Source organism: Sus scrofa, chromosome 13 (genome assembly GCF_000003025.6).
Source record: "Sus scrofa isolate TJ Tabasco breed Duroc chromosome 13, Sscrofa11.1, whole genome shotgun sequence".
Taxonomy (NCBI): Eukaryota; Metazoa; Chordata; class Mammalia; order Artiodactyla; family Suidae; genus Sus; species Sus scrofa.
In genome coordinates this window covers 18,519,611-18,531,865 of record NC_010455.5, presented here as the reverse complement: position 1 = coordinate 18,531,865, position 12,255 = coordinate 18,519,611, and the positions used below count along the sequence as shown (strand labels likewise).

The 12,255-nt window shown below is 39.0% G+C and overlaps 1 protein-coding gene across 1 annotated transcript in view; it reads left to right on the top strand.

Moving 5' to 3' along the window:
• DYNC1LI1 (dynein cytoplasmic 1 light intermediate chain 1) overlaps window positions 1-12,255 on the top strand; it is a 50,348-nt gene that overhangs the window by 26,192 nt on the left and 11,901 nt on the right. Inside the window, exons 3-6 of the mRNA XM_021071542.1 lie at window positions 1,895-2,011; window positions 3,016-3,246; window positions 5,092-5,261; window positions 9,176-9,269. Coding sequence (XP_020927201.1) covers window positions 1,895-2,011; window positions 3,016-3,246; window positions 5,092-5,261; window positions 9,176-9,269 — 612 coding nt within the window. The remainder of the gene's footprint in view (window positions 1-1,894; window positions 2,012-3,015; window positions 3,247-5,091; window positions 5,262-9,175; window positions 9,270-12,255) is intronic.

Genomic DNA, 12,255 nt, shown 5'->3' with positions numbered 1-12,255 from the left:
CTGCAATTTTCTGCCAGCATTTAGATATAAAGATGGTTTTTCAGAAGATCCAGGACATATATAACTTTTTATAATTCTTAGAAAGTGAAAATAACTTCTAAATTGTCAGAGAACTCATGAATCTCCAAAAATAAGTCATTAGATCCAAGAAACTCACCGTTATTGAGTACTAATAAATGATACTGTCAATAACAAAATAAGTTCATTAAACAGTAACATAGTATTGGAATTCCCGTTGTGGTGCAGTGGAAATGAATCCGACTAGGAACCATGAGGTTGTGGGTTCGATCCCTGGCCTTGCTCAGTGGTTTGAGGATCCAGCATTGCTGTGAGCTGTGGTGTAGGTCAGAGATGCGGCTCGAATCTGGTGTTGCTGTGGCTCTGGTGTAGGCTGGCAGCTACAGCTCTGATTCGACCCCTAGCCTGGGAACCTCCATATGCCGCAGGTACAGCCCTAAAAAAGGACTAAGACAAAAAAACAAAAACCAGTACTGTAGTATTTAAATAAATTCACAAATTAAAAAAAAATCTCACCAAAACATTGAATAGCAGAGTATTCATCAAGGCTTAGTGTAAACGAATCTGACTAGTGTCCATGAGGATGCAGGTTCTATCTCTGGCCTCGCTCAGTGGGTTAAGGATACAGTGTTGCTGTGAGCTGTGGCATAGGCCACAGATGCGACTTGGATCTGCCGTTGCTGTGACTGTGACTTAGTCTGGCGGCTATAGCTCTGATTGAACCCCTAGCCTGGGAACCTCCACATGCTGCGGGTGCAGGGAAGGAAGGAAGGAAATACTGAATAGCTAGCCTTGTCTTAAACTTTTAAAATTTGTGCCAGTTGTTCTTGTTGTGTGTTTGGTTTTTTTGTTTGTTTTTGTTTTTGCCGTACCCATGGCATGTGGAAGTTCCTTGGCCAGGTCAAACCCACCCCACAGCAGTGACCAGAGCCTCTGTAGTCCATGACAACACTGGATCCTTAACATACTGTGACACCAGAGAACTCCAGGATTTGTGCCAAGTTTAAACTGCTTTTCTTGCTATTCATATTTTTTAAGTCTACATTTTGTTTTTGTCTATTCTACCTTCTCTCTACCTGTGTTCTTGCCCCAACTTACTACCCCAACCCTCAACTCTCTCCTTTGCTACATATTTCTTCTGGTTTCATGGTTTTGGTGAGGCTACGGTCACAGTTCCCTGCTCTGGTCAGTTTTTATGTATTATCCAGCCTCTATGAGTGGCCCTTAGGTGTGCACACAACCCAAAGTGGACCAACAAACAGTCTTTATCTGAGAAGTCTATGGAATGAAAGCCAACAGAGAGAGTCTTTTGTTCTTTGTAGATGAAGTGGGGATGGCATAAGAGTTGAGCTTCCTGAGTAATACTCCTGGAGGAAGCCATTTGTAATAGGATAAAATGAGACTGAATAAGAGGAGCAAGAGAACGAATCCTGGAGGTAAAGTCTGTATCTCCACCTGTGTGGTTACCTAGTTATCTTGTATCAAATTACCCTTTTGGCTGAAGCTAGTTCCAGTTGAGTTTTTCACTTGGCACACTTTTTTTTTTTTTTTTTTTTGGCTTTTTAGGGTTGCCCTTGTGGCATATGGAGGTTCCCAAGCTAGGGGTCCTATTGGAACTCTAGCTGCTGGGCTACACCACAGCGACAGCAACAGCAACACAGGATCTGAGCCGTGTCTACAACCTACACCACAGCTCATGGTAATGCCAGATCCTTAACCCACTGAGCAAGGCCAGGGATTGAACCTGTGTCCTCATGGATGCTAGTCAGGTTCATTAATCACTGAGCCATGATGGGAACTCCATCACTTGGCACACTCTTGAAAGCACCCTTAAATAATCCGTATTGTAATTTTAAAGATTTGTCCTTTTTTACAGGTGAAGATGGAGCTGGAAAAACAAGCTTGATAAGAAAAATTCAGGGAATAGAGGAGTACAAGAAAGGCAGAGGATTGGAATATTTGTACTTAAATGTTCATGATGAAGACAGGGATGGTGAGTGTCATTTATTTGTAATGAAAGTTTCCTAAAGCCTTTCCAAGTTGCACTGCTATCCATATTAGTCTGACTTTTCTTTTTTTTTTTTTTGGCTTTTTGCTATTTCTTTGGGCCGCTCCCGCGGCATATGGAGGTTCCCAGGCCAGGGGTCGAACCGGAGCTGTAGCCACTGGCCTACGCCAAAGCCACAGCAACGCGGGATCCAAGCCGCGTCTGCGACCTACATCACAGCTCACGGCAACGCCGGATCGTTAACCCACTGAGCAAGGGCAGGGACCGAACCCACAACCTCATGGTTCCTAGTCGGATTCGTTAACCACTGCGCCACGACGGGAACTCCAAGTCTGACTTTTCTTAGTGTGTCATTTTTTATTAGGAGTCCTACTATATCATGCCAGTCAATAAAGTATTATATTATGGCATACTTTTATTGGTAGGGAATTGGGATTCATATAGTGGTATTTTTAAACACTGTAAAAGATAGTCTCATGTGCAGACTTTTACTTTCTTGGTAACCTTGAAGCATCTCAGTTTTTCAGTTCATTTTCCCTCAAGGTAATAGTATCCTCTATGATTGTTTTGCCTCTCTTTTTACCTTCTTCTCATTTTTTGACATAAAAACATCATCTGCTCTCCAACTTTTCTCATCTGATCAGCCATTTTTTTTCTTCTGTACATCACTTGTCCTCTCATTTTTGTATATAATAATTTGAATATGCGTGGCTCTATCTGCTAGTGTTAAGAGTAGAAACTTTATTCAGTTTAAGGTTTGGGATTGAGAAATAGGAAGCAGAGGATGCTGATACTCTGTGTTGGCAGTCTAATCATGTTTTTAAATACTTGTTAGGACCATACTGAATTGGTAGACATCACCCAAGTATTTGAACATTGCCAAAGGAAGTTTCTCCTTTGGAGAGCCCTAAAATATACTAAGTAGTATTGCTAGTTGGATGAAGTAACTTTATCCTGTTGTCTTAGTAACTTTCTTTTGTCTGTTGTAGATCAAACAAGATGTAATGTATGGATCTTAGATGGAGACCCGTATCACAAAGGCCTCCTTAAATTTTCACTGGATGCCATTTCTCTGAAGGACACTCTAGTTATGCTGGTTGTTGATATGTCAAAGCCTTGGACTGCTTTGGATTCGTTACAGAAATGGGCAAGTGTTGTTAGAGAACATATTGACAAATTGAAAATTCCTCCCGAAGAAATGAAAGAAATGGAACAAAAGTGTGAGTAATCTAGAAAATATAGATGTCAAAGACAAAAGGTCCTCTCATAATTGTTACGAACATTGACTTTAAATAAGGTGTAATGAATGAAACATAAATGCAAGTACTGTTTTTGAAAATTAGTTTGAATGATGTACAAGGTTTTAATATAGTTTTATGTTGGAAACAGACATATGGCAGCCTCCATAGTAAGGCTCCCTTTCTCTTTTGCCAAGATGCTCTATGTATTCATTTTGGAAAGCAGTTTTTCAAGATGAAAAAACTTGAATCTTTTTTCAGCTGCTCTTTTCCAGTAGTTTTTTTTTCTCGATAAGGAGAACACCCCTATTAACCTTGTAAAAATGAAGTATATCCATAAAGATGTTAACAACATAAAGATGTTAAGCTAGTTTTATGGTTTACTATGTACATGGTATATTTGGTACATTCCCATGTAAATTGGAGATTTTCATGGAAATTATAAAAATGATATGGGTGATTGCTAACAAGTTGTAAGCCACTTGTCACCATTCCTCATTTCACTGAGAGCTCTTGTATCAGTTTCATTTTGCTTAAGAAAATATGTGATATGCTGCTGTTTTCAATTGTTAGCTGATAACTTTTAGGGGAAATTTGACAGCTTACTAGAATTTATATGCAAGGAAACAGTAAAAACTTAAGAGCATGTATGTCCTAAATCATTGAAAAAGATGTCTAACTCCTTTTAATCCATACCTTTCTTTCCTTGTTGGTCATTGCCTGTGGGGCATTTTTCCCCTAAGTTTATGCTATAGCAGTGGTTCTCAGTGTGTGGTCCCAAGACCAGCAGCATTAATATCCGTTCATTTGGGAGATTGTCAGGAATACATTCTGAGGCCCTCCCCAGAATGCTGAATCAAACTTCTGGTGCATGCTAACACTTGAGAACCACTGTTAGATTTCATCCTCTGATTGGAAGGGTAACAGCTACTAGAGCTGCTAAAGGTATACGCATGCCCCATGTTCCTGGAGGAACTGTGTTCAACTCTTCAAGATTCCCTCTTCTTTGACTCCATATAAATTTAGGACAGTTTTCCTCCTGTGTGGCACTGTATAATATTCCCTCATACTGTTTTAATACTGTGCTGTGGATAATTTGTTTGCAAATTTGTTGTTTTGCCTTGAAATGTGAAAATGAGTCACATGGAAGTCCCTGTGTGTGTATCTCTGGTTGGTTCCTTGAGAATTCCTTGAAGAGTGATTACTGAGTCAAAGTATACATTGTTAAGTCTCTTGGTATATTCACATTAACTTTTTTAAAGTTTTTGACAATTTTGCAAATGAGTTCTAAAAATTTATCAGTATTGGTAATATCTCACTATTCTTACTGGGGTTATAGAATAAATATGACTAAAGATTGCACATAGGTAGAAAGGAGAAAACCTGAGGTTTAGAGAAAGGAAATTAATATTAGAATATAATCTAAACTATCTTTTAAATTGTGGAATTGCCCATCCCCATCCCACCCCCACCACCAATAGGCATGTATTTATTTTTCTTTTATCCTTTCAGTGCCCTTTGTGAATTAGAGTAAAGGGACAAAGCTCAATTGTGACCTGCCCAAAGTAATTTTCACCAATGAACCAGGCCTGCATTGAATACCACTCTTTGGAGCTGTTCAGTGTTTTTATTCTGTCTCCTGGTAATTAATGTGGGTCCAGTGTTTCTGAATTGACCTTGAAATAGATTTCCTCAAACCCTTTTGTTTCTTACATAAGACTAAGTCTGAACTCGAGTAAAATATATTTTTAGATTATGGCAGAAAAACTATCTGCTGAAATAAACTATTTCTGAACTATGTATTAAATTATTTACTTTGATTTTCAGTGATTAGAGACTTCCAAGAATATGTAGAGCCAGGAGAAGATTTCCCAGCTTCTCCTCAGAGAAGAAATACTGTGTCACAGGAAGACAAAGACGACAGTGTGGTTTTACCTCTGGGTGCAGACACACTCACACAGAACTTGGGCATTCCAGTACTAGTAGTTTGCACAAAGGTTAGTTTGCTTCCTACAGATTCTGCTCCTGATAGTAACCAGGGATGGACAACTGTCTTATTTTCTAGGCTCCTTTTGAAGTTGACACAGTTTTTCTAGGTAACTTTTCTTAATGAGTAGAAATAATAGTTTAGGAAGTTCCTGTTGTGGCTCAGCAGTAACGAGCCTGAGTAGAATTCGTGAGAATGCGGGTTTGATCCCTGGCCTCGCTCAGTGGGTTAAGGATCTGGTGTTGCTATGAGCTGAGGTGTAGGTCGCAGATGCAACTCAGATCTGGTATTGTTGTGGCTGTGGCTGTGGCTGGCAGCTGCAGCTTCAATTCGACCCATAGCCGGGGAACTTCCATATGCTGCAGGTGCAGCCCTAAAAAGGAAAAAAAGAAATAATAGTTTAAAATATTGAGTGATATTCACATTTGTTTTGTAATCTTAATAAGTGTTTCTTTTAAGTAAATTTAAATTTTTTAATTTTTATTTAAAAATTTTTATATGCATTCTTTTAAAAAAATACTCTTTTTCATCATGGTCTATCCTAGGAGATTGGATATAGTTCCCTGTGCTATACAGTCAGACCTTGTTGATCCATTCTAAATGTAATAGTTTGCATCTACTAACCCCAAACTCCCAGTCCTTCCCGCTCCCTTCCCTCTCCCCCCACCTTTGGCAACCAAAGTCTGTTCTTTATGTCTGTGAGTCTATTTTTGTTTTGCAGATAGGTCATTGTGTCATATTCCACATGTAAGTGATGTGATATATGGTATTTGTCTTTTTCTTTCTGACTTACTTCACTTAGTATGTTTTCTTTTGTTTTGTTTTTTGCTTTTTATGGCTGTTCCTGCGGCATATGGAAGTTCCCAGGCTAGGGGTCAGATCGGAGCTGTAGCTGCCAGCCTACACCACAGCCACAGCAAAGTCAGGTCCAAGCCTTGTCTGTGACCTACACCACAGCTTACGGCAACACCAGATTCTTAACCTACTGAGCGAGGCCAGGAATCGAACCTACATCCTCATGAATACTAGTCAGATTCGTTTCTACAGAGCCACAGTGGAAACTCCCTCACTTAGTATGTCAGTCATAGTTTCTTTGGAACAAAATGTTATTCCAAATATTCTGTGATCGAATTTCATTTTCCTAATTCCAATTAGACTTCATTGTACAGTCACCTTAGTAGAAATAATTACAGGTAAGATAATAATCATCAACTTTATAAAATAAAATATTTTTCCACATTGTTTTTATATTTAATATCGTGAGATGAGGAGATTATGTTCTTAAACTTAATTTTAAAGACCTTTCAGTACTTACTTGTAAAGTTGATAATGCAGCCATCAAGAGCCTTTTATTTTATTTTATTTTTTTTCTTTTTAGGGCCATACTTGCAGCATATGGAGGTTCCCAGGCCTGGGGTCCAGTCGGAGCTGTAGCTGCCAGATTAGACCACAGCAACACAGGCTCCGAGCTGCGTCTATGACCTACACCACAGCTCACAGCAACACCAGATCCTTAACCCACTGAGGGAGGCCAGGGATCAAACCCTCAATCTCATGGTTACTAGTTGGATTCGTTCCCACTGCACGCCACAGTGGTAACTCCGAGCCTTTTATTTATTAAGAGATTCTAACAGGATTCCTGTTAGAAAATTCTGTTTAGTTCTATCACTGTATATACTTTCCAATAAAGTCAGATTTTCTTTAAAAATAGTTGATAGTTCATCTTCTCCCTATCTGGTCCTAGGTGATTTCTTTGCTGTGTAAGCCATGGAATAGTTAAGAAAATGACAGGGCCTAAAAACCCTTTTGAGATCTAAAATTATTCATGTTTTTTGTAACATGAAATTTGCATATATAATTGAAGGAGGGTATGGATTTTATTCACCTTTGGAATAAAAATGATTAAAAATTTAAACCTAGCTTAAGTTGTACTTTAAACATTACAAAATCATCCATAACAAAGGATAGTGGTCAAAGTCTAATGCCTGCTTTTCTAATGGTAATTCTTATGTTGTTAATCGTTAATTTAACTTTTCCTTTAAAACTATGCTTAAACTCTCAGAATTCTTTTTTTAGATAGATAGACTTCATTTATTCATTTATTTATTTATTGTCTTTTAGGGCCACACCTGCAGCATATGGAAGTTCCTAGGCTAGGGCTCAAATTGGATCTGCAGCGATAACACAGGATCAACACCAGATCCGAGCTGCATCTGCAACCCACACTGCAGCTCATCCTTAACCCACTGAGCTGATTGGGGCCAGGGATCTAACCCACATTCTCATGGATAGTAGTCGGGTTTGTTACCCCTGAGCCAGGATGGGAACTCCTTCAGAACTCTTTATGTGTGGTTGGTTTGGTAATTCAAACAGATATTTGCCTGTTTTTATACCACAACTTGCTTCATGAAAAGCTCTTATTTTCCAATGGGAAAATGTTAAGCTTAAAGGAACCTCAGTCAGTATCAAATAACTCATAGATTCATAAAAATTTCAAGCCATAAAAATCATCTACAGTATTTCACAGAATCTAAGACACCATCACTTCTACTTCAGTTTAAGAGCTTTTTAAATGTATGGAAGGATGGGAAACTGTATGTCTCAGGATAGATGAAGAATGATGGTTCAACTCAGTTTAAAGATCCTGGAAATTGAGCTTCAGAGAGACCGAGTTTCTTGTCAGATCCTCATATTTCAGTTAAAAATGTCTTTACTAAACTATACATGCTTCTGGAGTTCCCGTCGTGGCGTAGTGGTTAACGAATCCGACTAGGAACCATGAGGTTGTGGGTTCGGTCCCTGCCCTTGCTCAGTGGGTTAAGGATCTGGCGTTGCCGTGAGCTGTGGTGTAGGTTGCAGACGCGGCTCGGATCCCGCGTTGCTGTGGCTCTGGCGTAGGCCGGTGGCTACAGCTCCGATTCAACCCCTAGCCTGGGAACCTCCATATGCCGCGGGAGCGGCCCAAGAAATAGCAACAATAACAACAACAACAACAGCAACAAAAAGACAAAAGATAAACTATACATGCTTCACCAAAAGTGTCATAAGTCAATAGTATGATAATCATGAGTATCTTTAATAATTTGACGTAATTATTCTGTGTTCTATAAAATAGACATATACTACATCATGTTTATTATACAAGGAGACTGTTCTACAGTGTAAATGCATAACGAAAAATTACATATAAAAGTGCATATCAAAGTTGACTTCAAACTAATATTAGGTGTAATGGACAGTGTTTATTTTTAGATTTCATACCTTCTGTTCAGAAAGATTTTGTGAAGCTATTTGGATATCATATTTGAATATGCCTTTTTTTTTTTCCTAACATTTTATTATAGCAAGCAGAATTCAGAGTTGTTTCACTGATTGTACAGGTGGACATTTCAAAAATAGTCTGTAATTCCCCTTTTTTTGCTTTTGGAAATTGACGTGAGAGTGAATAAAGCACCAGAAAAGAAATGAAGGTCAGTTTGGAGTTCTCAGGAGGAACAAAGAGGAATTAGTGAGAAGTGCAGACTCCCTGGATATATTGAGCGTTTTATAGAAGTAGACTAGATTTTAGATTTTAAAAACTTTGTTTTAGGACATAAGTAATTGAGTTAGCAAGTTTGCCCATTCTAAGCTTGTCCTATTACTTTTTCTTCATTCCTTTATGTGCTGTAACTTTTCCTTTTGGTGTTCTCACCACATTCAGTATATCATAGAAGTTGATGTGCTTTTCAATGAAACTATTCATAAGTCTTAAGACTCCAACTTAAAAATCTCTGGACATAGAGGAGTTATTGATACTATAGATCTTACTCATCAATCACAGTATCAGAGTGGTAGTTTTGTGATATTCTCCTACCAAAAATTGAACTCTTTAAATCATTATATTATTTAAAGTTAATGTTATTGTTTTTTAAATTAACTCCTCAGTGTGATGCCATTAGTGTGTTGGAGAAAGAACATGACTACAGAGATGAGCATTTTGATTTCATTCAGTCACATATCCGGAAGTTTTGTTTACAGTGTATCCTTTTAATACATTGATTGGTGAAATGTACCTTAGCTGTTTGTTTGTTTAAATAAGGGAATTAAATTGATGGATTTTAGAAATCAATGAACTTTTTTCCCCTGCTTCTGGTTGGAAATTTCATTTTAGTTCCCAAATCATTTCTATCTAAGGTATTTGAGATATAAAAAGCAGGTGTTAAAATATGTATCTTTGATTTGCTGTTTAAGATACTCTGACTGAGGAGTTCCCGTCATGGCACAGCAGAAACAAATCCAACTAGCAACAAGAGGTTGCGTGTTCAATCCCTGGCCTCAGTGGGTTAAGGATCTGGCATTGCCATGAACTGTGGTGTGTATAGGTCCCAGACGCAGCTTGGATCCCACGTTGCTGTGGCTGTGGCATAGGCTGGTGGCTACAGCTCCGATTCGACCCCTAGCCTGGGAACCTTCACATGCCATGGGTGTGGCCCTAGAAAAGACAAAAAGACCAAAAAAAAAAAAAAAAATCCAGGGAATTGGCATTGTAAACATTCTGATTAAAAACTGGTGTTTATTTCTTGGGGGTGGGCAGTAGGGTAAGATCATATTTGGGTTTGTTTGTAATATGTTGAGTAGGTCATCTCCACATGTAGTCTAATACAAGATCTGGCTGTGTCCATCTAAGACTTACTGAATTAGACTGTTATTCTAAGGTGAGGCTGTTGAATCTACCTTACATTTTTAAAAAAGCTTTCTGGGGAGTTCCCTTCGTGGCGCAGTGGTTAACGAATCTGACTAGGAACCATGAGGTTGCGGGTTCAGTCCCTCGCCTTGCTCAGTGGGTTAAAGATCCGGCATTGCTGTGAGCTGTGTTGTAGGTTGCAGACACGGCTCGGATTCCGCGTTGCTGTGGCTGTAGGCCGGCGGCTGCAGCTCTGATTGGACCCCTAGCCTGGGAACCTCCATATGCTGTGGGAGCGGCCCTAGAAATGGCAAAAAGACAAAAAAAAAAAAGCTTTCTGGGTGTAAGCGATCCTGTGTAGTCTAGGTTGCAAGGATTAGATGAGCCAGTGAATAACATTTACAACTAAATGAAGGATAAAAGAAGGGAAGTGTGAATGCTTTTAAGTGAATTTCCTGTTGAAAATGTCAAGCAGCTTCAGAGCACTGAAGAGAGCTGTTCTCACCCTCTTGGATCAGATGCTTTGCAGTTGCATCCCTAGTCAACATTTCTGGGTCTGAAAAGTGAGCAAATAATAGATAAAAGGAGTAAATATGAATAATAAGTAATGTACACATGTCTGTAGTGTCTGTGGTTTTTCATTGCCATTAGTGGACATTTAATTCAAGGACCTCCTTGAATAATGAATAAGATCGCTTGACACGGGGAGTTTCCCTTTTCCCTTTTTCCTTCAATACTTTCTTCTCCATGTCCCTTTCTTTTCTCATGTCACATTATGGTTGAGTTGGGTTGAATTAAAGGGCATTTGTCTACAAAAGAAAACAAAAAGTGGGAGTAATTGAAGTAGATGTTATAGCCTTTTTGGTTATGTTTGCAGATTAGAAAATTTGAGAAGTCTCTTGAAAAATTTATTTAATGCTACTTGAAAATGTACATATAGAGATGTAACCAGGAAGGAGACTGTCCACTAAAATAATTACAGACCTTTATTACAGCTAGTTGATTTTAAAAGAATACAAAATGAGAAATCACTTCAAGATAGTGAGGTATGTGTATGTGTCAGTAAATGAGGGCAATGATTCAAAATCATCTTCATTTTTAAATTTAAAAAAATTTTAATATTGCAATGCAGAATTTTCCAGTGTGTAAATCTTCCAAATTGAATTAAATTGGTTCTCATTTTGAGAAAGATCATTAATGAAAAGTTCACACAATTAAGCTTTTACTTAAGATTATGATGATTGTTTCTACCAAATCAAGTATTATGACAAGTAATATTTAGCAGTACCACTTCAAGGTTCATAGACATTGGTTCACATCCTAGAAAATAGGAGTATCCCAGTTCAGAATTTAGGCCATTCTCAGCATTTCCTCTTGGCCTGAGTCACCATCTTTTTGGGGACCTGAAGACTTGTGCTACAGTGTGGTCCTAAGCAGAGGTCAGAATTTCTGATAGCTGCTCTGATCAGATCATCTGTCAGTAGTCACATTTGCCCCCTTTTCTACAGGCCTCTTTTTATCTTTTGATCTGCCATGTCATTTGGATAAAAGGTCAAAGTTAGTATCTGCTTTAATTACTCCATCTTCCTTTGATTGTGTTCTGTCAGGTTGTGGTCGTGAAATCTATATGTGTCTTGGATTGTTGCTGAAGGCTTCCTAATTAATGGTACTTAAATGGTTCACCTTCTCTGTCTAGTGCATATCCTGAGCTTTCTCCTCAAAGTCCTGATTCCTTAGACTAGTAAAAACTATGAGAGATGCTACTGCAAACCATTTTTGTTGAAAAAGCAAATGAAACAGTTGTTGATACATAATTATCCCTTCGAGTTCCTGTTGTGGCTCAGTGGTTAACAACCTGACTAGCTTCCATGAGGACGCGGGTTCGATCCCTGGCCTCACTCAGTGGGTTAAGGATCTGGCGTTGCCGTGAGCTGTGTGTAGGTTGCAGATGTGGCTCGGATCCTGTGTGGCTAGGCCAGCGACTGTAGCTCCGATTCAACCCCTAGCCTGGGAACCTCCACATGCCACGGGTACGGGCCTAAAAAGACACACACACACACACACACAAATCCCTCTTTCATGAAGTTTAGGAAGGTTAAAAACAAAAACAAATTTCTCTTCATATGCTTTCAATACAGAAGCAGTAGTGGTGGCATCAGTTACTAAGTTTACCTTCACTTTTTTTTTTTTTTTTTGGTCTTTTTGCCTTTGCTAGGGCCGCTTCCATGGCATATGGAGGTTCCCAGGCTAGGGGTCTAATCGGAGCTGTAGCCGATGGCTTATGCCACAGCCACAGCAACAGCAACTCAGGATCTGAGCCAAGTCTGCAACCTACACCACA